A 26472-nucleotide genomic window follows, 5' to 3' on the forward strand; every position below is an offset into this window, starting at 1 on the left:
ATTTTTTCCACCAGTTAGTTACCACGTAGTTTTTAAAATATCAAGACTACAAGGTAGAAAATTGAAATTCTTTCAAATATATGCCATATAAATATAGTTTAACCCATTAACTAGCAAAAAAATATGCGGTTCATTAAATTAAGTTCAAATGCATTTCGTGAAACTACCTCTTTAAAAGAAATAAGGATCATCTTTCATGTAACAACCTGTTCATCTTTTTATAGAGTAGTGTTGCTTACAAAAAGTAAAACATCCTACGTACTCGCATTCACAACAAACACAATAAATGTTCTTTTTATGTTGGCGTAGTGCAATTCATAAATATTAGAGTGGTTAATATACTTACACTTTACTTCTAATAACTCTTCTTGTAAGAGCTGCGCTCTTAGGATCTAGAGCTCTGTATTCTATGTAGTAAGGAAATAAAAATTAGACTAAGATCAAACGTAAATTTAAAAAACAATTATTCTAAAACTAGGACCTACAAGAAAAAATGAAAAACTCAATAGTTCAATAGTTATCGAAATCTTAAGATAAAACTTCCTATAAAAAAAAACAGACAAAAAACTTTATTCTTTATATGATAAGATTTCTTTTAAAACTTCATTTCGTTGTCAGCAAAATAGGTTTTGAATTTTATATTTTACACCATATATAATGATTTATATATTTTTCATCACTTTAGAGTCAATCGTTTTTTGTGTGTATTTTATTTGCAAATTAAATATATATTAGTAAATTCTTTGCATATCATTCAGCGATCGCTATCTCTAAATACTTATAAGTTAATTTCATTAATCTGCCCTAAGTCAATTTTTTTTGGTTTGTTAAATAAAAAGTAAGACAAATAAGTAAGGTCTTAATTTGTCCATCTGAAGTCCATTGGTTTTGGTTATGTATACTAGGGTGGGTTCATATCGGAATTAGACAAAGCGGGGATATGCAACAGATAAAATTAACCTTAAAAACATTTCTGACCGAAAAAGAATTTTAAAAAATTGAGTTTTAGAACACGACCACTTAAAAATATAATTCATTACTTATTAGTATGCAAAGACGACATTCAAAATTTTTTTTGAATCAGAACTATGGCTTCATGGTGCTCCCTGGAAAGGCCTTGAGGAGCTGAATCAGGAACTTTTGTCCGTTTCAAAATATCTCGTTCCTAGCCTTAGAAATCACTAAAAAACCAAAAAAATTTAAGGTTTATTGAGAATTGTCCAATTTGTAGAGGTTTTTTAGATTTTCTCAGGCTAGAAACGAGATTTTTTTGTAACGGACAAAAGTTCCTGACTCAGCTCCTCAAGGCCTTTCCAGGGAGCACCATGAAGCCATAGTTCTGATTCAATAAATTTTTGACTCCCATTTACAAATAGCTATACAATTGAATGTCTGGTCGTCAGCGGTTTTAAGACTTAAGATAAATTTTAAATCATCCAGAGGTGTATTATATCTATATAAATTGAGTGCAGATCCCCGCTTTGGCCTCAGAAAAAAAATGTCCAAAATCGACCCACCCTAATGTATACATCTTCATATCTCATTGTTCTGATTAAGTATGGTGTGTATTACAAATAAGTAAAGTATTTCTATATCCATATAAAGTCCATTGTTTTGTGTGTGTATACTTTTATTGACATATTCCAACTTAAATAACTTTCTTCACAGAATATAAGTTTTATAACATAACATACATTTTACAAAAATAAACAGATAAGAAAGCTTATGCCGTTAAAAATTATTTATTCTTTAAATATAGAAAATAATTTCAAAACTTGAATCAAAAAATAAAATAGCCTCAAACCATTCCAGGACCTACGATAAACTTAAAATGGAGAACTAAATCAGTTCTGTATTGATTTCTTAAGCTACTTACAAAAAAAACCTTACTACTTTTTAGAATAGAATGACTCGACTATCCTTTAACCCCCTGTTAAACGTGACCACACACACACACCATAGAACGCACTGTGACAAGTAATAAAAAATATTAATGCATTGGTGTTGCTATTTAAACTGGAAAACTTGATTCTTTCCTAAATGTTGTGTAATAACCTAAAAATTAACCTTAAGAAAAGTCCAATGGGAATTGATTATTTTTAGCTTACCAATGGATATAGAGAATAAGACATATTGACAAGTAAAATGTGTCACATTTTAACTTGCTAATATGCATCTAATATGCATGTTCATCCAGTAGGAGAGGAGGGGATTGGGTAAAAGGGGTAGATGGAAATATCGTTATTTTAGCCAGCTGGGACCATTATTTTATCACGGTACTTGAAATTCTGGTGCAACATCGAAGTAATAATAAGTCAATTAGCGAACCTTAAAATTATTGTTAGCAATTTTTTGTCACTCAATTTTTTTTAATAGCTTTATTAGCGAGGTTTTATGGGTCATCTTAGAAACATCTTACCTGCACTTTTGTAATCCTGTTTATTTTATTATTTTTTAGTGAAATTGTCCTTGAATTTTAGTGAGTAATAAAACAAGAACTTTTTAACTTATTCACTAACAAATTAACAGTTTAACTGCAGTTGCTTGTGCACTTTTATCCAGGATCTTAAGGCATAAGACAATGAGCGTTAAAATAGTGTACAATAATGAAATAAAGATGAACAAACTTACCACTTTTGTGCTTTATTTGTTGAAATTTTTGACACTTCTAGTTTGTACCCAATTGAAAATTAACTAAAGTATCAAAAGTTTTTAAGCCACCGAACAAGATTACGTTGTTTTAAAACTATTAGTACTAGTGTAATTTACAAACTTTAAATTTCAATCAAAATTTTTGTAATTGAGAATATAAGTGGATATTATGACAGAGGAAAAATTATTGTAAATTTAGGTTGGTCAGTTCGTTCATCCAGTATCAGGGGGAGGGGTATCCCATTTAGCCCACTGCGAGTTTCACTATATTAAAAAACATAAAAATCTGGTGTAACATCCAAATAGTAATAAATCCATTATTTTTGTTTAGGTATCACAATGACAGGATGATTAATTACGATCACAATGAGGGTATCTCAGTGGCAGAGGTAACATTTTGTTTATTGATAGAATCATACCACAGATTTCAAACTTTGTATCAAGATTAAAAATTATTTTCCCTTATAATGCTTTGTTGAAATATAATTAGAAATATGGGATAGGGGTAGTTTGGTATGTTTGTTTATTATTTTAGGTCGTTATGTTATGTTAAGTTATATTGATTAATACTTTTAATTTATCTTGAAAATATGAGGATGAGGTTTCAGTGTTGGACATTTACTTAGAGGGAAAGTACAAATAGATTTTATATAAATATATTTCAAAGCATTTGTTATAACTTTTAGACTTTATCTAAGTTAAGTGTAAGTGCCATAATCTTTTTCAAAATACGTTTGGAATGTTATGATGAATTAAATTTAAAATATTAAAAACAAAAGTTTGCAAAAGGAAATGCTAAGAAATTTAGTTTTAAAAACGTAAGATCGCATGATTAATAAAATGTCACAACAAATAAAAAGACAAGAGATATTGAATTTTTCAAACTTTTTCAATTATTCCTAGTTTTATTTTTTAAGCGTAAAGCCACTAAAAGATATAGTTTGAAATATATAACTTCAAAGCTAAATAATAAATTTACGACTTTATTACCTAAACTTGGTTTATCATTTATTATCTTATGTAAAAAACAAGGTTTTATTTCCGAAAATTTATTTGCTAAGGTTATTACATTTTAAAAACCTAAATTGTTACAATGATAAGATTTATGTCTTGGGTACCGTTAAAAAGTGTCGCAAAAATCAGCCATGGGACATCATAAAAATGAGGGATTATCCATCTCTTTTTAAGAGATTTTCTTCCGCACTCCTCCTCGCATATCCCTCATTTTTATGACGTCACATGGCTGATTTTAAGACACTTTTTCCCGCTATTGTCTTTGTCTTTATTTTTCATAATGTTTTATGCAGATATATTTAAGTTAGTTTTTGCTTTATTCGAAAAATAACACTTCTGAAGTTATGTTGGGGTTAGGTAATGATTAAGTGATAAAAATTTATTCATTTATTCATAGAAAACAAAAGCAAAATTATTGACTTATGAACTTATGGCTTCACTTAAAGCTCCTTGTAAAATAATAAGGAGTAAATATCTTCGGAGGATTACTTATACCTTTAAAAGAATAAAACCTATGTTTGAGTTTGAAATTGCAGAGGCAACCAGGGAGAAAGGGGGCATTGGACTGTTTATTATACTAGTCCCTAAAGCTTTTAATCAGGTTTTCTTATTTGTTGACCTAACAAATTTGGGGAATTTTGTTTAACTTTGATTAGTTAGTTCTTTAAGTTGGATGTCAAAACGTTTCATCCACTAATTTTAATCTACAAAAGGGGTAATTTTGTGTAGCATTATTGTGGATGAACATCACTTAATTACATCATTATTCTCTCTCATCCTTTTTTTCCTTTGTTATATATATTTTGTTTTCTCCTCACAGGTTCCTTATAATTAATTTTCTTTATCTCTCTCTCTTTCTTTTCTATTTTCTTCTATTTCTTACCTTCTCTCTCTTTCTCTTTCAAATACTCTTCAATTCGTGTCATGTCTTTTCCTAAATATCTCCATGGTTAAAGATAGAATCTTCAACATCCAGTTATAGCCATTGAAAACATGAATTAATTTGATGAAAGTCTTTGGGTATAGTCCCTTTCGTGGCAACGCCTCTTAAGGGACGTTTCGTCGTATTTTCACAGTAGCTTTTCTCCTATTTATACTCCCTGCGGGGGGCTCTAACCCCAACTTAATTTAACCTAACCTAAAATAACCTATCAAAAGCTAATGTGAAAATACGGCGAAACTCCCCTTAAGAGGCTTTGTCACTAAAATGACTTTACCCAAATCTTAATATTTTCTAAGGAATCACATAAGATAGAAACATCATGTCGTACAATTATTTCTGACTTTCTGTTAAAAGAGTTATAACTAGTGTGTTATTTGCAATTAAGAAAATTGTTTAAATATTATTTTCAACCTTTTTTTTAAATTGTAAATTCAATTTGCAAAGTGTCCTTTTAAGTAAGTATAGGATGGTCACCTAGCAGCCCAGCTCTTTCATTTTAATATCTTCAGTATAAATTTGCAAGAATTATACAACAAATTTTCTTCCATTGCTAGTTGTGATCTTATAGCTTATGACAATTTCACATGTAGTATTTAATGAAAATGTTCAAGTTTGAATACTTAAGCTTCATGTAGGTCTAGAATGGTTTTAGGCTATTTCATATTTAAGATAATTGCACTTTTTCTGCCTGTTCCCTCCCTCTTCGAATGCAAAGCCACAGACGCTTGTCTAATTTAAAATATTATTTTAAAACAGTCTTAATTATAAATCGTCACAACATAAAAATCTTCAACTATGTTTGAAAACGTACAAATCTTTGACTTTACAATTGGCGACAATATTTGGTTATTTGAAAAGTGGTTTCTAGGAAATTTTAAATACCAAAATATAACAATTAGATATCCATATTGGCTTGTATTGCACTTTGATGTGATTATATCAGTAAAGAGTTTATAAATACCATTTGAAAGGTTGTTGAATATTGTATAGACAGACAATACTGAAAGCTTTGTTAAATTCAGGCCATCTATTCTTGGAAAAAAACTAAATATCGTACATTTAACATTCATGTGATGATAATGATGACAAACGTCAGTGCTGTTATCAATCATATCAACAAAATATTTAGCACCATAACTCATTAGATTTGTAGTGGCAATATCAAAATAGGCCTATTCAGTAATAAATGTATAAGTATAGACTTATGACCCAGAAAACTACCTGGTCCCTTTGGTAGGGATCTTTTTTGTCTACTAGAAAATAGCTTTCTGCTCTTTTGTAGCGACTTGGCAGTGTTAATATTTTCGACGCTATTGGCCGAAATTCAAAGACTGAATTGAAAGTCACAAGTTCACCACACCCGTGAACATACAATTATTTAACCCCTGTCCCCTCTATTCTTTTACTTTAATTTTTCAGTAACTTTATTATGAACACAAACCAGTTTAAATTTGCAGCTTGTGATTGTTTTAAGCGCGGCTACCGAAAAAAGTATAAAGTCGACCATTTTTAAATGAAAATAATATAATAAAAAATGCTTTATTTGTTTTACAAGAATTAATTCCCTAGGATAAGTAAGTAAAACCTTTTCCTAGGTTAAACAAATATTTTGAATCAAGCAAATATAGATTATATACATTTATATAGATTATATAGATTTTTAAACAAAAATTGGAAATCATGAATTGGAAAGTTGTCTAGTGAAATTTGAATGTCTAGTTTGTATTTATCTCTCTTTTTTAATCCCTCGGTTTTCATTTTCTTTTTATTACTCTTTTAACCTTAATTGCCCCGACAAATGGATTTAGAGTATATGTGAATATATTGAGAAGGGAAAGTTTGTCGTCAATTTAAGTTGCTAATATGGACCTCATTTATTGGTCAGTTCGTTTATCCACTAGAAGGGAAGGGGATAGATCAAAGGGGGGAATAAGGGGTATTGTTATTTTAGCCAGCTAAGAGTATCAATTTTTTAAAGTACATGAAAATCTGTTACAACATTCAAGTAATGATATATCGATTCCTTTAGGTCATTTTCCCTTAACTAATATAATTATCTCAATAATAATCAAATGCTGTTCTAAAGTCAAACCGTAATACCCGCAGATATGGCTTAGTGGTTTAACGTCCGCTTATCTGTTGGGGAGGTGTCGGGTTCGAGTCCCCAGACCGCATCAATACTAAAGATGTAAAATAAGTACCTACTGCTGCTCTTTCAGGCGTTAGAGATTTGGAGTAAGAGTAGGGGGGAAGCCTTAGCTCTAAATCAGGTATGCTTGGGTGGTCCTTGGCATGGTGCACTAGTGATCGAAAAACGCTGTAAGGTCATAGGTTGATTGAAAAGTCCTTGTGGACTAGCATTGTGTAGTAACTCACATGTGTATTAGTGGCGTTTGTTAGTTCAACGACTAGGAGTCATGCTTGGATCCTAGGTTGTATTGAAAAGTCCCTAGGATTTGATGTGGCTTCAGTCATTGCTGATACAGCGTCATGTTCATGCTTGGGTTGCATTAATTGTCGCAATAATACCGTGACCGAAAAATCACGAAACCTTAACTCTCCACCCATAAGGTTGAAGTGTAAATTACCCACAAGTCCTAATTAAAGTGCCAAGGAAATTGATGGGAAGGATGCAACTCGAATCCGCGTCATACCAAAGACGTTAAAAATGGTACCTACCTGCTCTGTTCGGCACAGGAAATCAAAGAGTTAGAGTAGGGGGAATGCCTTGGCCCCAAACAGGCGCAACCCATTACCATGCACAGTTAGGATCTCCAGACAAAGATCGTGCAATCAAAGGGTTGGTTGTCTGTAATGTACTGTACCACGGGTATGAGGTGAAGGACCAAGAGTCTGGCCTTGAGTTGACAAGTTGACTGTTCAGTCCAGGTGCAACTCACCCACACGACATTAACATTAACATTCAAAGTCAAACCGTATGTAATTACATTTGTAAAAACTGTTATCCCCAAATATAAAACTTTTGCTTGACCAAAATATTTTGAATTCTCTGAAAATCCTCGTTTTGGTACTTGACATGTTTTATGCTATTTAGAGTGGTAAAAAAGGTTTATTCTATTATATAAAGTAGTAAGGTCCTTGGATTTTTTTTGGCTATTTATTTTTTATATATAAGTTTGGTTTTGAGCTATTTTCCTCATTTCTTACTTTCCTAACTCCCAAATACAGAGCTCCTATATGCAAGGAAAGCAGCGGTTAGTATATTTATTGATAACTGTTATTTCAGGATATGTCTGGGTCAACGCTGACAATCTCCTCCGTGTCTGTCCGTCAGTCTGGCAACTATACCTGCCAGCCAAGTAATATGAAGTCGGATTCAGTTATTGTCACCATCCTGGCGGAAAATAAGTCTCCAAACGCGCTACAGGTAACGTGATTCATCAAAAACTACTATACAACAATCATTACATTATTTTTCGTTTGGACAGTAATTATTTTTTTTCTATATAACCAATACATCCGTAATGCAACACACTACAGACCAACAGACAACCAACCCGTTGATTGTTCCAGCTTGGTTAGGACAATGTGTTCCCTAATGTTCAAACGGCAGACAACTTGAATTTTAAACAGTTAAGTCTAGGAGACTAATTTAATAGCTTTTATTATGGCTTCTAAACTAATTTATATTCGCTGGATTAGAACCGAATCTCAGCCATAATACGATGTGATAAATAACTTTCATTACAATACAAAAAAAAAACAATCTGTAATTTTTGCAAGAGTGACTGTTTGTAAAACAAAATGCAACCGAGAGTCATCTGGAACCTAATTTTATATAATTAATTTTTATGTAACTTTTATGTTCTAATTGAACTACATAACCACAAATTGCACAATGTTAGTGCAGAAATTAGAAGATTTATGAACAACTTTTTTGGTTTGTAAACATTACAGGGACCAAGGGTGTGCAACTGTCTGATTGGTAATTAAATTAACATAAATTGAAAAGTTGGTACTGCTTTTCAGGAAGTTTGCATGTTCGAATTTTATTTTGTACTATTACTGTATTATGTATTAATAACCAAGTACAAGAATTGCATACAGAACGATTTTAAGAAATTATATGATTTAAATATCTTTAAACATAATTTAGTATTTGAAGAAAAAAAGTTTAAATAGTAAAAAGTAAAAATTTTACTCATATTTACCTATCCTTACAATAAAGTACCAATTTGTGTCTGTCTGTCTGTAACGAAGGATCTTGCTAACCGGTGAACTAAACCTTTACTTTACATTGGTTTTGGGAAGGTTTTTATTTATTTTGGGGAGGATACTATTACATCCCAAAGAAATCGCTAATAGAAAAAAATTCTTGTTAAGAGCTAGTTTTATAAATACTTCTTCTATTTAATTTTCTGCTCCATGTTCATTAGCAGTGTTTAAAACTATTTAAACTTTTTTTCAAGTTCGTGTGTCTTATAGAACTTAAACTTCACATTTTTCTACTTCTTACATAAACAATTGAGGAAAGATTTTATGGAAAGGAAATAATTATATTTTTTGGGAGGGGGGTGGGATTTGGGATTTTGATCAAATATGACAAATATCAATGATCTATTATGCGCTAATCCTATTTATTTTAGAAATATATGAAATATCCTAATATATACCAATTGCTTTCAGTATGACTTGGAAACCGATGAAAATTACAACCTGTTCTCAGCCATACTATAAAATCATGTATAACATCGTATCACAGACAATTTTTAACAATTATAAAAATAAAAATCATAGAATTATCACTAGTTTTGTCGCGGAAAGCTGTCTATAATACGATGATAAATAATTATTATAACATGAAGAAATTATTTCATTCTTGGAAAAAAATCAAATAACTTTTCTTTGCCAAGGTTAAAGATTGGAATCTTGAATTATTCAAAATTTTAAACAATTTCAAATTTGTTATACTATAACATGAAAAAGAAATGGATAATTACTAATTATTAAAGTTAGTAAAATGGATTTATTATTATTTGGATTTTACACCAGTTAATTGTGTTCTCTTATTAAGTATAACTTGTAGCTGGCTAAAATAACGAACCCCCAATCTACCCCATTTACCAAATTCCCTCCCTCCTTATACATTATTTATTCAGTATGGCTGAGAACCGGTTATAAGCTAACGGTTATTAATCGGTTTCGAAGCAATACTGGAAAGGTTCATACTTTTGGGGGACTATTCAATGAGTATAGTATCACAAAGAAAACATATTTCATCTAAATTATTTCTTGTCAGGTTGCTTCTGAATCAATATCTCTGTTCTCTAATCTTTAAGATTTGTTGAATATTTCATGTTTTTCTAAGATTTCCTTTTTTTTGCAAATCTTGTATTAACAAAATTCAAAGCTTTTTCAGACATTTACTTTACATTTAAATTCTATTTAAATTTTTCTTGTAATTTTATTATCAGAGAGCAGTAATGAACTTTCCTCTTTTAGCATTTAAATATTCAAATTTATTGAACATTTAAAATTATTTATTGTATCATATTATAGACAGCTTTTCGCAGATAGTAAAGTAAAAAAATATGAGGTTAATTACAGCCAAAGGCTCGAGCTAACAAAACGGGTATTGATGTTGTGATTTTTTTTGTAGAAAATTTTCTATTGTACAATACAATACATAATTTTTTAGTATGGCTCAGAAACAGTCATGATCCAGCAGGTATCAATCAGAAATAGTCATAATCCAGCAGGAATCAATCATTTTCTAAGCTATACGGGAAAACATTTAATCGATATTAATTAAAATGATTATTTCGACTGACATTAACATTTTTCTATTTCAGGATAAAGCGTCTGGAAACACAGTAGTGATTCCACAGGTAGCTGCTGGCGGCAACATGATCCTGCCAGGATACAGTTTGGTCCTTATTGTTGTAGTGTACCTGGTGCCACTGGCAGTACGGCCCAGCTCTACATGAGTTCACACATTACAAAGGCATATTTTCATTTCAAATAAAACAAAATATTATGAATACAATAAGCGTGCGGATGGTTGGTGTCAATTCCCGCCCCCCGCCCCCCCCCCCCCCCACCTGTAAATAAAATTTTAATTTCCTATCTATCCATTCTTCTACCCCCTGATAAAAAAAAACCTCCCTGGCAAAAATGGAAAAGTGAGGGATAGGCACGTGTATATTAACCCTTAACGGTCAGAGGTTAATATCCAGGGTTTTTTTTATCTCATTTTCTGTGTGTGAAAGATAGAGCGCCATAACTCAGTGACTTTTTAAGTATGGGTATGACACATAACTAAGAGTTTTTTTATAATAGCTTCATCCTTGCGGGCACAGGATGTCAGCAAACCTGGCAGGGTCATCCAGGTAAAGAGTAAAATATTTCTTTGACTTAAACAAAGCATTTTATTATACCAAAATACTAAAATATCCTCTAGAAGTAAACCCCCGACTGATAAAGGTGCTGCAAGGGGCCCGAATGTTAAGGGTTAAACTAGCCAAATCCACATTGCCTTTATAACCAAAGCCTTAACTTTAGCCAAAAGAACCCAAATTATCTTTCTTTTCAAATATCAAACTTTTTCAATTAATTTGAAGTCTTGTTTTCTTTTAGCAGAAAAAAGTTACTTAATCGGCTGACAAGGATAAGCAATCTGTAAAACAATTTATAGAACAAAAGAGACAAGAATTTTACTTATTTACAGTTTAGAACATATAGTCTAAATATAGAGTAGCTGTGATACTAAAATTAACTTTTAATCAATCAAAAAAGCAAATCTTAGCATAATATTTATTATTCTAACTTTTGGTCAACAAAAATCTCATTCCGGCTCTGTGTTCTCATCCTTGAGCTTAATCTTGAATGACAAAGTTTCACCGCAGTAAAAGTTGTAAATTGGTGTTTCAAGTACAACATTAAGTAAATACCACCATTTCAATATTTTTACTGCATTCACAGAATTCGTTATTTTAAGATTTAAATACCACAGCTTTTTTTGCATTACTCTTGGGATAGAGGTGGTATTCTTTCCCAAACAGTTATAAAACTTCGCTTCATAATAAGTAGCTTCACTGTATAGATAAACCTTAACCATATCGGTTAGCTACAGACTTATAAGGCTTGGTCGGTAAAAATGTATTTATTTGCCAAGTGTTCATTTCAATATTTAATTTATCTTAGAATATTAAGATTCTTCATCCTTATATAAATGAGGAACGCTAACCAATAAATTGATAAACCTATCTTTTACATGGAATGTTATTTTTTTTATCTATTTTGGAGAAAGCTTTTCGTTTTAAAATTGTTTAGGGGAACTGTACACCACATCCAGTCTGTAATAAGGTGATCTAGAGTGCACCTAATTGTTACAAGAATCTTCATTGTTTTTTTAGGCCATACCAAGATTCTGACTTAAACTTACAAAATATTAAGTGGGAGGATGGACATACTAATTTAATTGTAGAAAAGTTTGCTTCAGACAATATTACTAGCTCAATCAATAATTGTTTGAAATGATAATATTTTATAAAAATTCAGAACAACCTACACAGTACCTGGCGCCGGCATTCAACCAGTTAAATAATTTTATAAAAATTATAAAGAGACTCTTTAACAATTATATTCCCGTAAAATTATAATCAACATTTAGCTGTGAAGACGGTGAAAATTATTGAATCCTATTGTACATACAAACATTATTAGGGATATAAATAAGTATTCAAAAAAGTAAAAAAAAATCAAGAGTTATTATTTAAAATTACTTTTTTGAATGTCTGTTACTGTCCCTTCAAACATACATTCAGAACCAGAGACAAACAATTAATAGAATGTTATTGATGTTAGTAGACTTTATAAATATAGTTGTTTTTAGCAGTGACAAAAATGGCATTTAGCAAAAAAACTTATAGTTAAATAAAGGGTTATTTAATAACTAGGGCTATGTCCTTGCGTGTGTCCTTACAGTAATTCATTTCTTTGCTTATTCGCGGATTTAAAAAAATAATAATTCTTAAAAGTAAATGAACCTCGAACAGAAATCATCTAAAAAATGTATTCTAATTGTACAATACTTCCTAATTTTGAAGAAAAAACTCTCCTAGTTAAGCATTAAGCGCTTTATTTATTCTTAAGGACTAATGTTTTTTTTACTATTTCTTAAACTATAGGTTTTTGCTAAATGCTGTTTGATATGAAAAACATCATTAAAAGATTCTGTGAATCAAAATACTTATGATCAAATTAAGTGAAAAATTTTATAAGAATAAAAATTTGTTAATTAACTCTAAATATAAATTATATAATTCTTATTACAACATAATTTTTAAAAATTATTACTTAATTCATAACTTAAAAATATTTCTTAAACAGATCTTTATCGCATTGTATTATACACATCTTTCCGCGAATATTAAAATGTAAAATTGTAAGATTATAACCAGTTTTGTTTTGATATTCGTGGATAATTGTCTGTAATACGATTCTATACATGATTTTCAATTGGTTATAATCCATCGGATATGATTCTGTTTCTTAGCCACACTGGAATTTTTTTTGGGACCGGTCAGAAAAAAATTCAATTTAAAAAACTTTGATTAAAGAAATAAAAATATCAATTAAATTTCCAGTCATGGTATGTTCTTCAAAACATAAATATTTGTTCCTAGATCTGGTTATTGATATTTAAAATAATTTGCATTTTAAAGAAGCATAAATTCATCTTTGTAAATTAATTAATTCATTTGAACTAATTTATATTTTCATTTATTATTATATGATTAAATTGAAACAATTTATTATGAATAAAATCTTTAAGATTAGTATTTTGTATTTTTTAAACTACAGGCCAAAACTCAAAGATGCTGAATCAATTAAGTTGAAACAGAAATCTATTCCAAATAGTTTTTCTCAAAATAAATACTATCAAAGTGTCTATTTTATCTTATTTGTCTATTTTAAGAAAATTAAAAGAGGAGTGTCAAGCCAAGCACAGGCTTGTAAGCAACGAGTTAGGAAACCGCATTAAACATCTGTTATAGTTGATCTATTTTGTTTTCCGAATACTTCCATGAATATTTGGTTGATTTTTTTTGATTTCGGAGATTTTTTTATAGACTTGGAAGAATTTTTTAGTATTGTTTAAAATGGGAGTAAAAAATACTACAGCAGACATTTTTAAGACAAATCAAACATCAAATATCCCTGACAGATGTTCAAACTGGTATAGGTACAAATAAATGCTCTGGAACGTTTTAAGTATCCTACTAAAAGTGTCTAGATAATAAGCCGCAGCCACGCGGCTGCCGAGCCCTGATGATTCTACTCAATGTTGAACTAAAACTTTTCCCCTGATTGATAAGCAAATAGGCTATTACTTGGACCTACATCTCTGGGATGTCTGCAGTATTCTGTCAAATATGTCTAGATAGTTTCAACAACTTAACTTTCGATTAACTGATTGTAAACAGCCTAAGAAAGTACACATGTTTAAAATAACCACTAAGATACTGCTTTTTAAAGATTAGTATTCAGTATAAACTATTTTCATTTAGTTTATCTCAATAAAAAATTTTCTATTTGTAAAGCTTGACCAAAATTCAATGAACAAAAAACTGTACATGTAGTCTGTTCAGTTCAAATATCTCTAACGTACCTAACTTTCTTATCAAGGTGGGAGGATATTGGGATGTTTATTACACTAGTCCCCAAAGTTGGTTCATAATGTGTTCTTATTCGTTGAATCAACATCTTTGGGGACTATAATTAAATTTTGATTGGTTGGTCCTTTATGTTGAGTGTACAAAAGTTGCAGCCACTAATTGTAATCTACAAAAGGGATAATTTTGGAAGCAAGAAAAAGTGGCTCCACATATATTATGACGTCATTCGATAGAATAACCAATGAGAGGCCAACATAAATTTTACCATTGGTGTATACTTGTCTCTCATTGGCTATTCTATCGTATGACGTCATAATCTGTGGAGCCACTTTTTCTTGCTTCATAATTTTGTATATCATTTTTGGGGATGTACATTTAATCGGCCATTTTTTATACTCAAGGTATAGGTGCAGGTGGGGAGGTAATCTAACAAGTAAACAGAAGTTGATAACAAATAAAAATCATTGATTGCTGTTTTTTAAGGAGAGACGTCAAGAAATAAATAATTAGGAAATAAAGAATAACTGGTTCTAATCCAGAGGGTATTAATTGATAATGAAAGAGAAAAAAAAACATAGAAAGAAATAAAGAAATGAATAAAAGTAAAGAAAAGAAATTAACACAGGAAATAGAAAAACAAATACCATTTATTGGCCAGAATGTTAATCCAGTAGGAGGGTATGGGATGGGATAAAGCGTATCGTTGTTTTAGCAAACCTGGGTATTTCTTTGGCAGAGTATGTGAAAATATGGGCCAACATCCAGGTAATAAAATATCGATTTCCAGGGCAAACCTAAAATTACCAACAGACAGACAGATACGGAGACTTGCAAAAATTCGTGGGTAAATATTAAAACAGAAAAAATATCAAGGCATTTTCATAGTCCCTGACCCTTTCTGATGATATGTAAAGTCCATCTTTTACTCTGATATTACAATATATGTAAAAAAAATTATTTAAACAGTGTTGTGCTATTACTTCATTTTTTTTAGAAAATAAAGAGTAAGAAACAACAATTTGATAAACATAACTACAAAACATATTTTTTCAAACTATAACAACCTATTTGTTAGATTAATTATTTCCTAAGAATAATTATCTAAATGGAGAATATTTATTTTACGTAACCGTATTTTAACCAAAGATGATTAAGTATAGAATAAGGGAAGTAGCGTGTAACTGTAGAGGGCTGTTATAAGTCCCCAAAGTCCCCATAATAAAGTTTTCTTATTCGTTGGCCCAACAACTTTTGGGACTTTTGCATTGAGTTGAGTGTCCAAACGTCTCAAACTCTAATTGTTATCTAAAGAAGGGGTAATTTTGTGTATCATTATTGGGGATAAAGATAAATTTTCCGGTCAATTTCTATCTTTTAAGATTCCTGACAGTATGCGGCTTTTGGGGTTATTGTTCGCAAAGTCAGTATTTGTAAGAGTTTCTGGTATAATTATGAACTTTTAAATTTTTAAAACATTTTCAATATAGTTTTCTATTTTTACTTATTATTCTGTGATATTGAATTATATTCAATTCTTTTTTCTATAGATTAGCTTTTCATAATTGTACTAAAACAAAAGGTCCAGGGATTTAACTGTAGGAAATAAAAGAAAAAAAAGTTTTTAAACGAAATATAGTGCAACTTTTATATTCCATTACTATTCCATCTTATCCCTGAAGAAAATATTACGTAGAGCGGATATAGTGCAAATTTTTATATTCCATTACTATTACATCTTATCCCTGAAGAAAATATTACGTAGAGCGGATATAGTGCAAATTTTTATATTCTATTACTATTCCATCTTATGCCTGAAGAAAATATTACGTAGAGCGGATATAGTGCAAATTTTTATATTCCATTACTATTCCATCTTATCCCTGAAGAAAATATTACGTAGAGCGGATATATAGTGCAAATTTTTATATTCCATTACTATTCCATCTTATCCCTGAAGGAAATATTATGTAGAGCGGATATAGTGCAAATTTTTATATTCCATTACTATTCCATCTTATCTCTGAAGAAAATATTACGTAGAGCGGATATAGTGCAAATTTTATATTCCATTATTATTCCATCTTATCTCTGAAGAAAATATTACGTAGAGCGGATATAGTGCAAATTTTTATATTCCATTACTAGTCCATCTTATCCCTGAAGAAAATATTACGTAGAGCGGATATAGTGCAAATTTCATATTCCATTACTAGTCCATCTTATCCCTGAAGAAAATATTACGTAGAGCGGATATAGTGCAAATTTTATATTCCATTATTATTCCATCTTATCTCTGAAGAAAATATTACGTAGAGCGGATATAGTGCAAATTTTTATATTCCATTACTAGTCCATCTTATCCCTGAAGAAAATATTACGTAGAGCGGATATAGTGCAAATTTTTGTTCTTTACAAAATAATTGAAACAGCATTCAAAGGCAAAAAACAGAAACAATCCTTGACATTAATTTTTTGTACAACTTATTTGTTAATTCTTAAATCGGTAGGTTATTTGTTGTTCATTTTCATATATATTAATATAAGCAATGTTATATTCATGAGCAGGTTTTCATCTATTTTGAAGAGGGTAGTCAACCCATGTTAAGAAAAAAATAATCTAACCCAATGGATTTATTATTACTTGGATCTTACACCAGGTTATCATGTATTCAATTAAAGTGAAACTTGTAGCTGGCAAAAGCTGGCCATCAACCCCCTTTTACCCCACCCCCTTCCCTCCTACTGCACGAAGAAAAAATCCTACTTCCCAGTAAAAGACAAACAAAATAAGATACAAAGTTAAAGATGGTATATCTTAATTAGTAGCCAAGTAATATCCTGATATAACATACAAAATGTATACAAAGTTAAAGCTTACCCTCAATCACCATGTAAACCTAAATACAAAGAAAATGTTTCGTAAGGGAAATAAACGTCTTGTCATCAAGAAACTTTTTCCTCGGCTTCTAAACTTTGTTTTACATAACTCTAAATTTTTAAACTTAACAGCGAATATTTTTGAATTTTAAAAGGAAAATATTTTTCATTGTATTCTCCACATTAAAAGGTTTAAAATAATAGATTAAGCGTAGCATTTGTTAAATAATTTTTGTCCGATTGGCTTATACGTAGAGCGTCTCTTTGAGGATGTTTATATTTTTGGTTTTATTGAATTTCATGGGAAGTTAGAAATTAAAGCTAAACATTTTCGTATCTTTACAGCTTTCTGAGGATGGTAAATTGTTATTTACGATTCATGATTTTATAGTAATGCAGTGGGTATTAATTAGTTTTGAACCCATACTGAAAGTCAATTGTTGTAAGTTGTAGTAGATAACTATAAACGAAAAAAATTTAGATTTTTTTTTTGATCATTTAAATATTTTTAAAAGTTAGTATGTTTTTCAACCTTTATAGAAAATACTCTATTCTAAGACATGAAGATATATTTCAGTTTTAGCAATCATTTTCAATTATTTTTTTTTTAAAATAAAGGTATGAAACATGATTAATACCAATATAAATATATCCTTGACTATGAGAATAAATTTCAATTTTATGATCGATAATAATTGAAATATAAATAACTTATAGTTTGAAGATTACTAAAATAAATATGTGTTTATCATAACCAGAGAAACAGACTTTTCTTATAAAATTTAATATTTATTAGAAAGCAGTGGAATGAACATGCATTTACCTTCGTGGTGTAACCAAATTTATAGTTTGGAAAAAGGGATAGATTGTAATTTTAAATATCGAATTTGGGGGGTTTTGACATCACCCTTTAACCCCCATCCTCAGCCTCACGCCACTGCACTGGTTCATAGTTTGTTATTAACTATGGTTTCTTGTTACCAAGGAAGTACAAGATTTGAGGGTTCCAGGACAAACGCAGGAGTCCTAAACGTCGGAGTGGACAAACGCAGGAGTGTTAAAATATTAATTTTATTAAGTATTTCTATGCAGATTAGGTTAGGTTAAGATATGAATGAACAAATAAGCCCCCCGCAGGGGTTAGGCATTTAAAAAAGATGGTCTAAAATAGGTTAGGTTAGGTTAAGTGTCCACTCCGACATTTGGGACTCCTGCGTTTGTCGTAGGACTCAGTTTTTAATACAAATTAATACTTCTCATGCTTTACCAATTGCTTACCCATATGGTTTTAGGTTATTTTTCTCTCTCCCTAAAAGTCCCTTTTAGCATAATATGGAGGATTTGACTAAACGTCAATTCAAGAACTTGACCTAAATATAAGCAAGATAAATTTCTTATCAAAGTTCTTTAATAACACATTTATAATTTAGAAAAGTTAAATTAGAGCACCAACTGGCTTAAAATTGATATTTGAAAGATTTAAATGCTTGTGATATCAGTCTCTTTTACTGATAAAACTAGTTTTCAAGGTTCCTATCTAACCTTTATGTTGTGCCTTTCAAACTATTTATTATTCAAATATTCAACTTTTATCAACATCCACACAATTTACAGATAATATAATTTTTTTTTAAATTTTCAAATTCAAATGTATCATTCACTATTAAAAATAAACAAGGATGACAAAATGAATAAGTAGCGAAGCACAAATAAATCTACAAATTGACAAACAGACTAAGTTATTTATAGAGCAGAATGTCAGTTCTCATAAAAATTATAAAAAGAGTGAGAGAATATTCATAAACCCTAAAAAAAATTACAAAACCTTAAGAAATTAGATTTTTTAAGCATGAACGACAGACAGACGGATAAAACAATGTATAGATTAGAGGTTCCATGACAAACGCAGGAGTCCCGAACGTAGGAGTGGACAAGCGCAGGAGTGTTAAAATATTAATTTTATTACGTATTTATATACAGATTAGGTTAGGATAAGATATGAATGTACAAATAAGCCCCCCGCAGGGGCTAGGCATTAAAAAAAACTAAAAGAAGGTCTTAAATAGGTTAGGTTAGGTTAAGTGTCCACTCCTGCGTTTAGTACTCCTGCGTTTGCCATAAGACCTAGATTAGATGTATACCTCAATAACAACTGATAAAATTACATTACAGCGTTACGGACTGACTGCAAGTGGAGGGTAAATTGTAGGGATCAGCTGCCTATGCTGCATTCAGCACTGCGGCTTATAGAAGACTCACCATAAGCCGCTTTTCTCCAGCTGCGGAGCTTACATAATATATTTTGTAAGCTTTAGCAAATAACCACTCAATAAACTGTGCAGCTTCGAGAAAATTTAGCAGCTTTTAAGACATTATTAGGAACCATAGATGTAGCCATCCTGCCAACCTCAGCCGTAACCACCTGTAGCCGCACTTTGCCTGCGCTATCCACAGCCAGTCCACACACTATATCTTTGGTATAAAATTGTATAGTGGTGATTGGTAACATCTTTTGTTTATGCAAAGTCAATTTTGTATTTGTGTTAGGTGAAAATATTCAACAAATATTATATAATTCTGTCTGTTACTATACTATTTATAAAACTAGCGGCTACGCCACTAGAGGCCTCTTTGGGTCCTTGAAATGGGGTGGAAGACGACTCCCTCACTTTAAATTGTAGTTTAAAAAGATTTTGAAAAAGTGGGGGGGGGGGGCATTTATATTAAGAAATATACTTTTCATAGCCTATTTTGACACATGCTAAAAAAGACGTATACGCTTATAGCGATTGTAATGATATTTGTAGTTGAAATTTCTAAAAATTTAATTTGGATACTTTTTTTATTATCTTATCTTTTTTTTATATGTTTAGCTTATCTTTGCTGTGCTACATATGTACATAATTTGTCTTGGTAATATTTAATTCTTTATTTTAAAAAAGGTTATTAAAAGCAGTATAAATTGTGCAAGGGATCGGCATCTAAAGCCACATTCAGCCGCACGGCTTTTATCAAAGCTTCGCAATCATCTGCGCAGTTTAAATAATCCACTCGCAGCTGAGGCTACCCACACACAGCGACCCGCCGCATCCGCAAAATTAGAATTCAACCAAAAATATTAAACCATTCAACTATTAACATTAATATTAACAGTATTAATATTGACAGACCACATTATTCGTGTGACTATAAAGAGTAGCTGCACTCCTAAGAATTGTAATGATTGTCGAAGTATGAATAAAGTATTCAATATTCACTTACCAGTGAAACCTTACTAAAGGTTTACTAAGAATTTTACTTAAAATTTAGAAAGTTACAAGTTTTAATCTCAAAGACTGGATATTATATAATTAGTGTTGGTCCTTCCGTCCGTTCGTCTGTAACTGTTAATCTAGACATGTTATCTATTAGTTATGCAGTAAGTTTAATTTAAGAATAGAAATGTAATTGGTGTAGCCACAAATATTTAGTATATGAAGATAAGAAGGCATGGATTAGGATCGACGATAAGGTACTGTTGTATAGCTACTATACCAGTTCAAGGTTATTGTGTCTTGACTTGATAAGGGACTGTTGTATAGCCACTATACCAGTTCAAGGTTATTGTGTCTTGACTTGATAATGGACTGTTGTATAGCCACTATACCAGTTCAAGGTTATTGTGACTTGACTTGATAAGGGACTGTTGTATAGCCACTATACCAGTTCAAGGTTATTGTGTCTTGACTTGATAAGGGACTGTTGTATAGCCACTATACCAGTTCAAGGTTATTGTGTCTTGACTTGATAATGGACTGTTGTATAGCCACTATACCAGTTCAAGGTTATTGTGACTTGACTTGATAAGGGACTGTTGTATAGCCACTATACCAGTTCAAGGTTATTGTGTCTTGACTTGCTATATCATGGAACTGTTGTATAGCCACTATACCAGTTCAAGGTTATTGTGACTTGACTTGATAAGGGACTGTTGTATAGCCACTATACCAGTTCAAGGTTATTGATATGATATGATATTTAATCCTGTGCAACTGCGCGCCTCTTGCACGGCAGCTTGCAGGCCTACATGACCATTTGCACCAACATACATTACATTAATGGCCTTAATAATAACCTTATTAATTACAAAATTTTAAGCTAGGGGCGCTAACTCGCTACTGGTGCCAGTACAGCGAGTTAGCAACAAATATGTTTATTAAAAATTATAATAATAAATCAATGTAGGCTGCAGCTGCTGGACAGTTACACTTGACCCATTCTTTCTGGTTCCTCCTTAGCCAAAAACTGGTCGGCTCTTAGAGGTCCTGCGGGCGTGCAGGACCCTTCTGGGGTTCCAATGGGGGCTTGGCTGTCCATGGGTATGGCCGCTGTTCGGCGGTGGTGTGTGTGTGTGTGTGTGTACTTCAACTTCGTTTCGCTATCAGTCGGGGGGTGTGTAAGCCGTCAAAATGCCTCCGGTTGCGTCAGGGTGCGTCAGGTTGTTTCAGGTGGTTCAGGTACGTCAGTGTGCTATTTACCCTGCTCTCCCAACCTCAATGTTCAGGTGACTAAAAATACAATAGTTAACTTGTCCCATAGGGGACAAGGAGAGAAATTTTTTAGATATCTTTGAGGCAGTCCTAACAGATGTGAGGATATCATTAATTTTGAACTGTGTAGAGCTTAGTTGAGAAAAAAGTTAATATACTGAAGTTAAGATAAAATAAAATAAAAATTAAAAAAAAAAGGAAAGTATATTTATATATTAGCGTACGAAAAAATAATAATTGCGTAGGTTTAGATACGCAATTTATTGCGTACATATATACGCTGTGTAGAGTACGCAGAAAGTGAGAGTGAATGAACAGAAAATGGAAGTGGGTTATTTATGGAGTGTGTTTGGTCTTTATTAAGACTACAATGATAAAATAAAGATAAACTAGGAATGTAAAATAAAAATAAGTCTTTTCATGTAAAATAAACAAAAATCTCCTTAAAGAAAGAGAGATATTTTGCAAGTTTACATAATACATATATAAGGGGGGGGGGGAGATTAAAGGGGTCTGTGGAGTAGGGTTAAAAATAAATGTATGGATATTTTTGACTTACAACTTGGGGATTATATTGCTCGCAAGTTATGTTCTACATGGATTGTCTGCAGTATTCCGAATTACACCTAAATTACAGAAAATATTCATTAGTTAAAATAAATTAAGAAAAGAGGGTAATTTATTCAATATTGTTTAACAAATGATTAAATAGTTTTTTATGGAATATTTTTTCATTTTGAATGTTTTTTATGTTTGCTGGTAATTCATTAAAGATACGTGGGAAGCGGAAAAGTGGAGTGTTCATAATAAATGAATTTGAATTTGTTCTTGTAGCAAAATTGTTATTATTACGTGTGGGGTATCCATGTATATCATAATTAAATTGCCAGCAATCATCAAACATACGAGGTGTTAAGTTATTTTTAAATTTATGCATAAATTTGCATATGTTGAATTTCATTAGTTCACTATAAGGAAGAATTTGATATTGTTTAAATAAGGGTTTAGTATGTTCCCTGTTATTTTTCGATTTAGCTATTATTCTAATGCAATTTTTTTGAATTATTTTTATGGGATGGAGGGTTTCTTTATTAACACCAGTGAAAAGAATGTTACTATAATCCATGAGGGATTTGCAGTAAGCATTGTATAAAATCTTTAAATGCCTACGATCAAGAATATTTTTCATTATTCTTAATGAAAAACAAGCGCGCTGCAATCTTTGGTGAAGGTTGTCAAAGTGGAAACGATAGGACATTTTTTCATCAAGCTCTACTCCAAGGTGACGAGCATGTTTATCGTTCTTGTTTTGATTGTCATTACTTACAAGAGAAAGTTTTGTTATTTTATTTGGGTCATTTTGATTAAAATCATTGGTGTTTATATAGACAGGAAAAGAAAATTTTAATTGCAATTCATCAGGAGAGAAATTTTGTCGTGGTGTGGTGAAGATTAATATTTTAGTCTTTTTTGCATTTATAATAAGGCGATTTGCTGAGTACCACTGGACAATGTGAGGTAAAGTTGTTTGTAGTCCATCAATAAGTTCTGTCAGGTTCTCACGAGCAAGAAAAGTCAAAGAGTCATCTGCAAATAGATTGAAAATAGCATTTGCAATGGCATTTTCAATATCATTTACAAAGATTAAAAATAATAACGGACCAAGTACTGATCCCTGGAGGATTCCTAAGACAATATCACGTAATGAACTTATTTTTCCTTTAAAGTAAATGTACTGTTTTCTGCCATTAAAGTAGCTTTTTATTAGCTCTAAAACTTGTCCCCTAATTCCATAGTGGCTTAATTTGCTAAACAAAATATTTCGGTCAATAGTGTCAAAACACTTTTTTATATCTATTAACACAGCACCACAGACCTTGCTCTCTGCTTGAGTGTTGGCAATGAGGTTACTCAAGTTCAGTAGGTTGTGTACTGTGCTAATAGATTTCCTAAAGCCAAATTGTCTGTCAGAAAAGAAGTTTCTCTCTTCTAAAAAATTATGAATATGTTTATAAAGTATTTTTTCTAGAGGCTTACTAAAATTATCTATAAGGCTTAGACAGCGATAATCTTCTGCAGCTGATATATCCCCCCCTTTAAATAAAGTAATACATTTGCTAATTTTCATCCCTTCTGGAAAGGTACCAGAACTTATTGCAAGATTATAAATTGCGTTAAGGGGTACAGATAGGGGCGCAGCACAATTAATAATTGTTTTCATTGCAATGCCATTAGAATCTGTAGAAGTTTTTGGAAAGCAGCTAGTAATTGTATTAAATGTTGAAAGTTCATCTAATGGGGGGATGTAAATTGTATCATTTATTCTATTTGGTAAATAATTCATAAAACTTTGATTTGTTATTGGAATTTGATCAAGTAAGCTAGTACCTAATGAAGTAAAGAAAAAATTGAAATGATTTGCTATTTCAGTGGGATCTGTAATTTTAATGTTATTTACAATTAAATGATCAGTGCATTCATTAGATTTTTCAATGTGCATGGCTTCTCTGAGGACTTGCCAGATTTTGCGGCTGTCAGTACCAGCTTTTATAATAGAAGATTGAAAATAATTTGTTTTGGCTCTTGCAAAACTACGCCTTAATTCATTTCTATACTTTTTGTACTTGTTTATGTTTTCATCTGATTTGTCTTTATGTTGTTTACTGTAAAGCATATGCTTAAAATTTCTACAGTTAAGTAAGTGGTTATTTGCATATTTTTGTTGGGGGGTGATTTTATGGTTTGATTTGAATGTTTTTTTAGGACAGTAAACATCATAATGACTCATAAATATTTGAATAAATGAATTATATGCAACATTTACATCAACTGCTTGAATTACATCATTCCAATTTTGATTTTGAAGAGCTTCATTTAAGTTAAGTAAATTTTCTTCATGTGTTAGACGACGTTCATAATTATCAGATTTGTTATCAGTTTTTTTTAATTTGATATCAAAGGAATTACAGACAATGTAGTGATCAGAAATATCACTGACAATGATTAATGATTTTTCATGATTGGGTACAAAATTTTTCATAAAAAAGACGTCAATTAGAGAGTAGGAATGGGGGGTTATGCGTGTAGCACGCAAGGTGGTATTTAAGAATCCGTTATACGTCATTAAATCGACTAACCGTGTGGCATGACTTGTAGAGTAGGTTTCGAAAATATTCAAATCACCACAAACAAAGGTGGGTGCATTAATCTCGCTAAGTTGGTTCATTAGTTCAGAGAAAATTTCAAAAAATAATTCTAATTGATCAGGGCTACTATGGGGCGGACGATAACAATTAATAATGAAAAATTTGAAATTATTTTGGCTAACTTTAAGACATATGCTCTCATGAATACCTTCACGATAATAATTTGGATAAATTTCTTCAAATTTAAAGTTGTTATTTATGTAAAAACCGACGCCTCCGCCTCTAGCAGTGGTTCGGTTTCTACCAATCCAGTTATAATCATTTAATTTTAAATGGCCAAGGTTAATTTTTTCTGTTATCCAAGTTTCTTGTAAGGCTAGAATACTTGGAAAGACATTATTTTTGTTTAAGTTATACAAAAAACAGGATAGGTCAGTAAATTTTGCAAATAAAGATTGAGTATTTAATGAAAAGATGCTAAGCTTGTTATCATTGCTACTAAGCCCTTGAGCAGCATTTAGCTCAGAAACAAAATTGCTTTTAATATTCATTTCTGCGCTATATTCTGCCCAATCACCATACAAAATTGAATCCAGACAATAATTTGGATTGCTCTCAAAGATATCAATGTCTACCTGGTTAGTCATAGAGAACAAGAGGGGGAGGATCACAGGGGGGCATAGCAACACTATCAGAACCATCGGCACCATAGACACCTTCAGCAAAACCATCAGCACCATTAGCATAATCAGACAAACACATCCCGAAATTAAGTTCAACTAGGTCTGGTACAACACACACACAAACTACAAAAAAAGAACATATAAATATTGGGAGATAAATATCAGAAAACGAACATAAAGATATTGTGTGACACATATAGAGGTTACTAGGGTATAGTTATTAGGGTGGCTCAAACCCTTACCAATGACGTAAACTGTTATTTTTATTAAAAGATAGTAAGGTACATTAGGGTTAAAATGATAAAATGCATTAAATGCATAGAGACATAAAAATTAAACAAACAAAGGGCCGTTGGGGCTAATAAATTGTAATTTTAAATAATACAATAATGAGTAGTGTAGTAGTGTCTTGACTTGCTATATCATGGAACTGTTGTATAGCCACTATACCAGTTCAAGGTTATTGTGTCTTGACTTGATAAGGTATACTGTTGTATAGCCACTATACCAGTTCAAGGTTATTGTGTCTTGACTTGCTATCTCATGGAACTGTTGTATAGCCACTATACCAGTTCAAGGTTATTGTGACTTGACTTGGTGTCTCGTGGTACTGTTGTATAGCCACTATACCAGTTCAAGGTTATTGTGACTTGACTTGGTGTCTCGTGGTACTGTTGTATAGCCACTATACCAGTTCAAGGTTATTGTGACTTGACTTGCTGTATCATGGAACCTCACTTTATTACTCTCCCAGTTAACACTGCAACTGTAGATCGATGCCCCCCGAGTACTAATAAATCATAAACTATCCTAACCTGAAGATACAATGGAATAGATTTAACTTATAACGGTAGAAGGAGCAGGGGTTGTGGATGATGCAAGCAAAATATACCTTTGACTGACTTATAGTATAATGTGCGGAAGGGGGTCCGACTTTTAATCTAGTTAACGTAAAAAAAAAGAATTGTAACCATCATTTGCCAACCT

At 31.4% G+C, this 26472-nt stretch overlaps 1 protein-coding gene and 1 long non-coding RNA gene across 2 annotated transcripts in view; one reads left to right on the top strand and one right to left on the bottom strand.

Moving 5' to 3' along the window:
* Positions 1-13410, top strand: part of LOC145312712 (zwei Ig domain protein zig-8-like) — a 70212-nt gene extending 56802 nt beyond the window's left edge. The window contains exons 8-11 of the mRNA XM_080151969.1: positions 2984-3041; positions 7857-7997; positions 10423-10574; positions 12131-13410. Coding sequence (XP_080008095.1) covers positions 2984-3041; positions 7857-7997; positions 10423-10557 — 334 coding nt within the window. The 3' untranslated portion in view covers positions 10558-10574; positions 12131-13410. The remainder of the gene's footprint in view (positions 1-2983; positions 3042-7856; positions 7998-10422; positions 10575-12130) is intronic.
* A 7728-nt stretch (positions 13411-21138) lies between these two features.
* Positions 21139-25813, bottom strand: LOC145304864 (uncharacterized). Its single transcript, XR_013874310.1, has 3 exons — positions 25438-25813; positions 22216-22282; positions 21139-21674 (listed from the first exon to the last, which is right to left on the bottom strand). It is a non-coding gene; the product is annotated as an uncharacterized LOC145304864 (long non-coding RNA).
* Between the last annotated feature and the right edge of the window lie 659 nt (positions 25814-26472).

This window comes from Acartia tonsa, chromosome 2 (assembly GCF_053477335.1).
Source record: "Acartia tonsa isolate MP-2025a chromosome 2, ASM5347733v1, whole genome shotgun sequence".
Classification (NCBI taxonomy): domain Eukaryota; kingdom Metazoa; phylum Arthropoda; class Copepoda; order Calanoida; family Acartiidae; genus Acartia; species Acartia tonsa.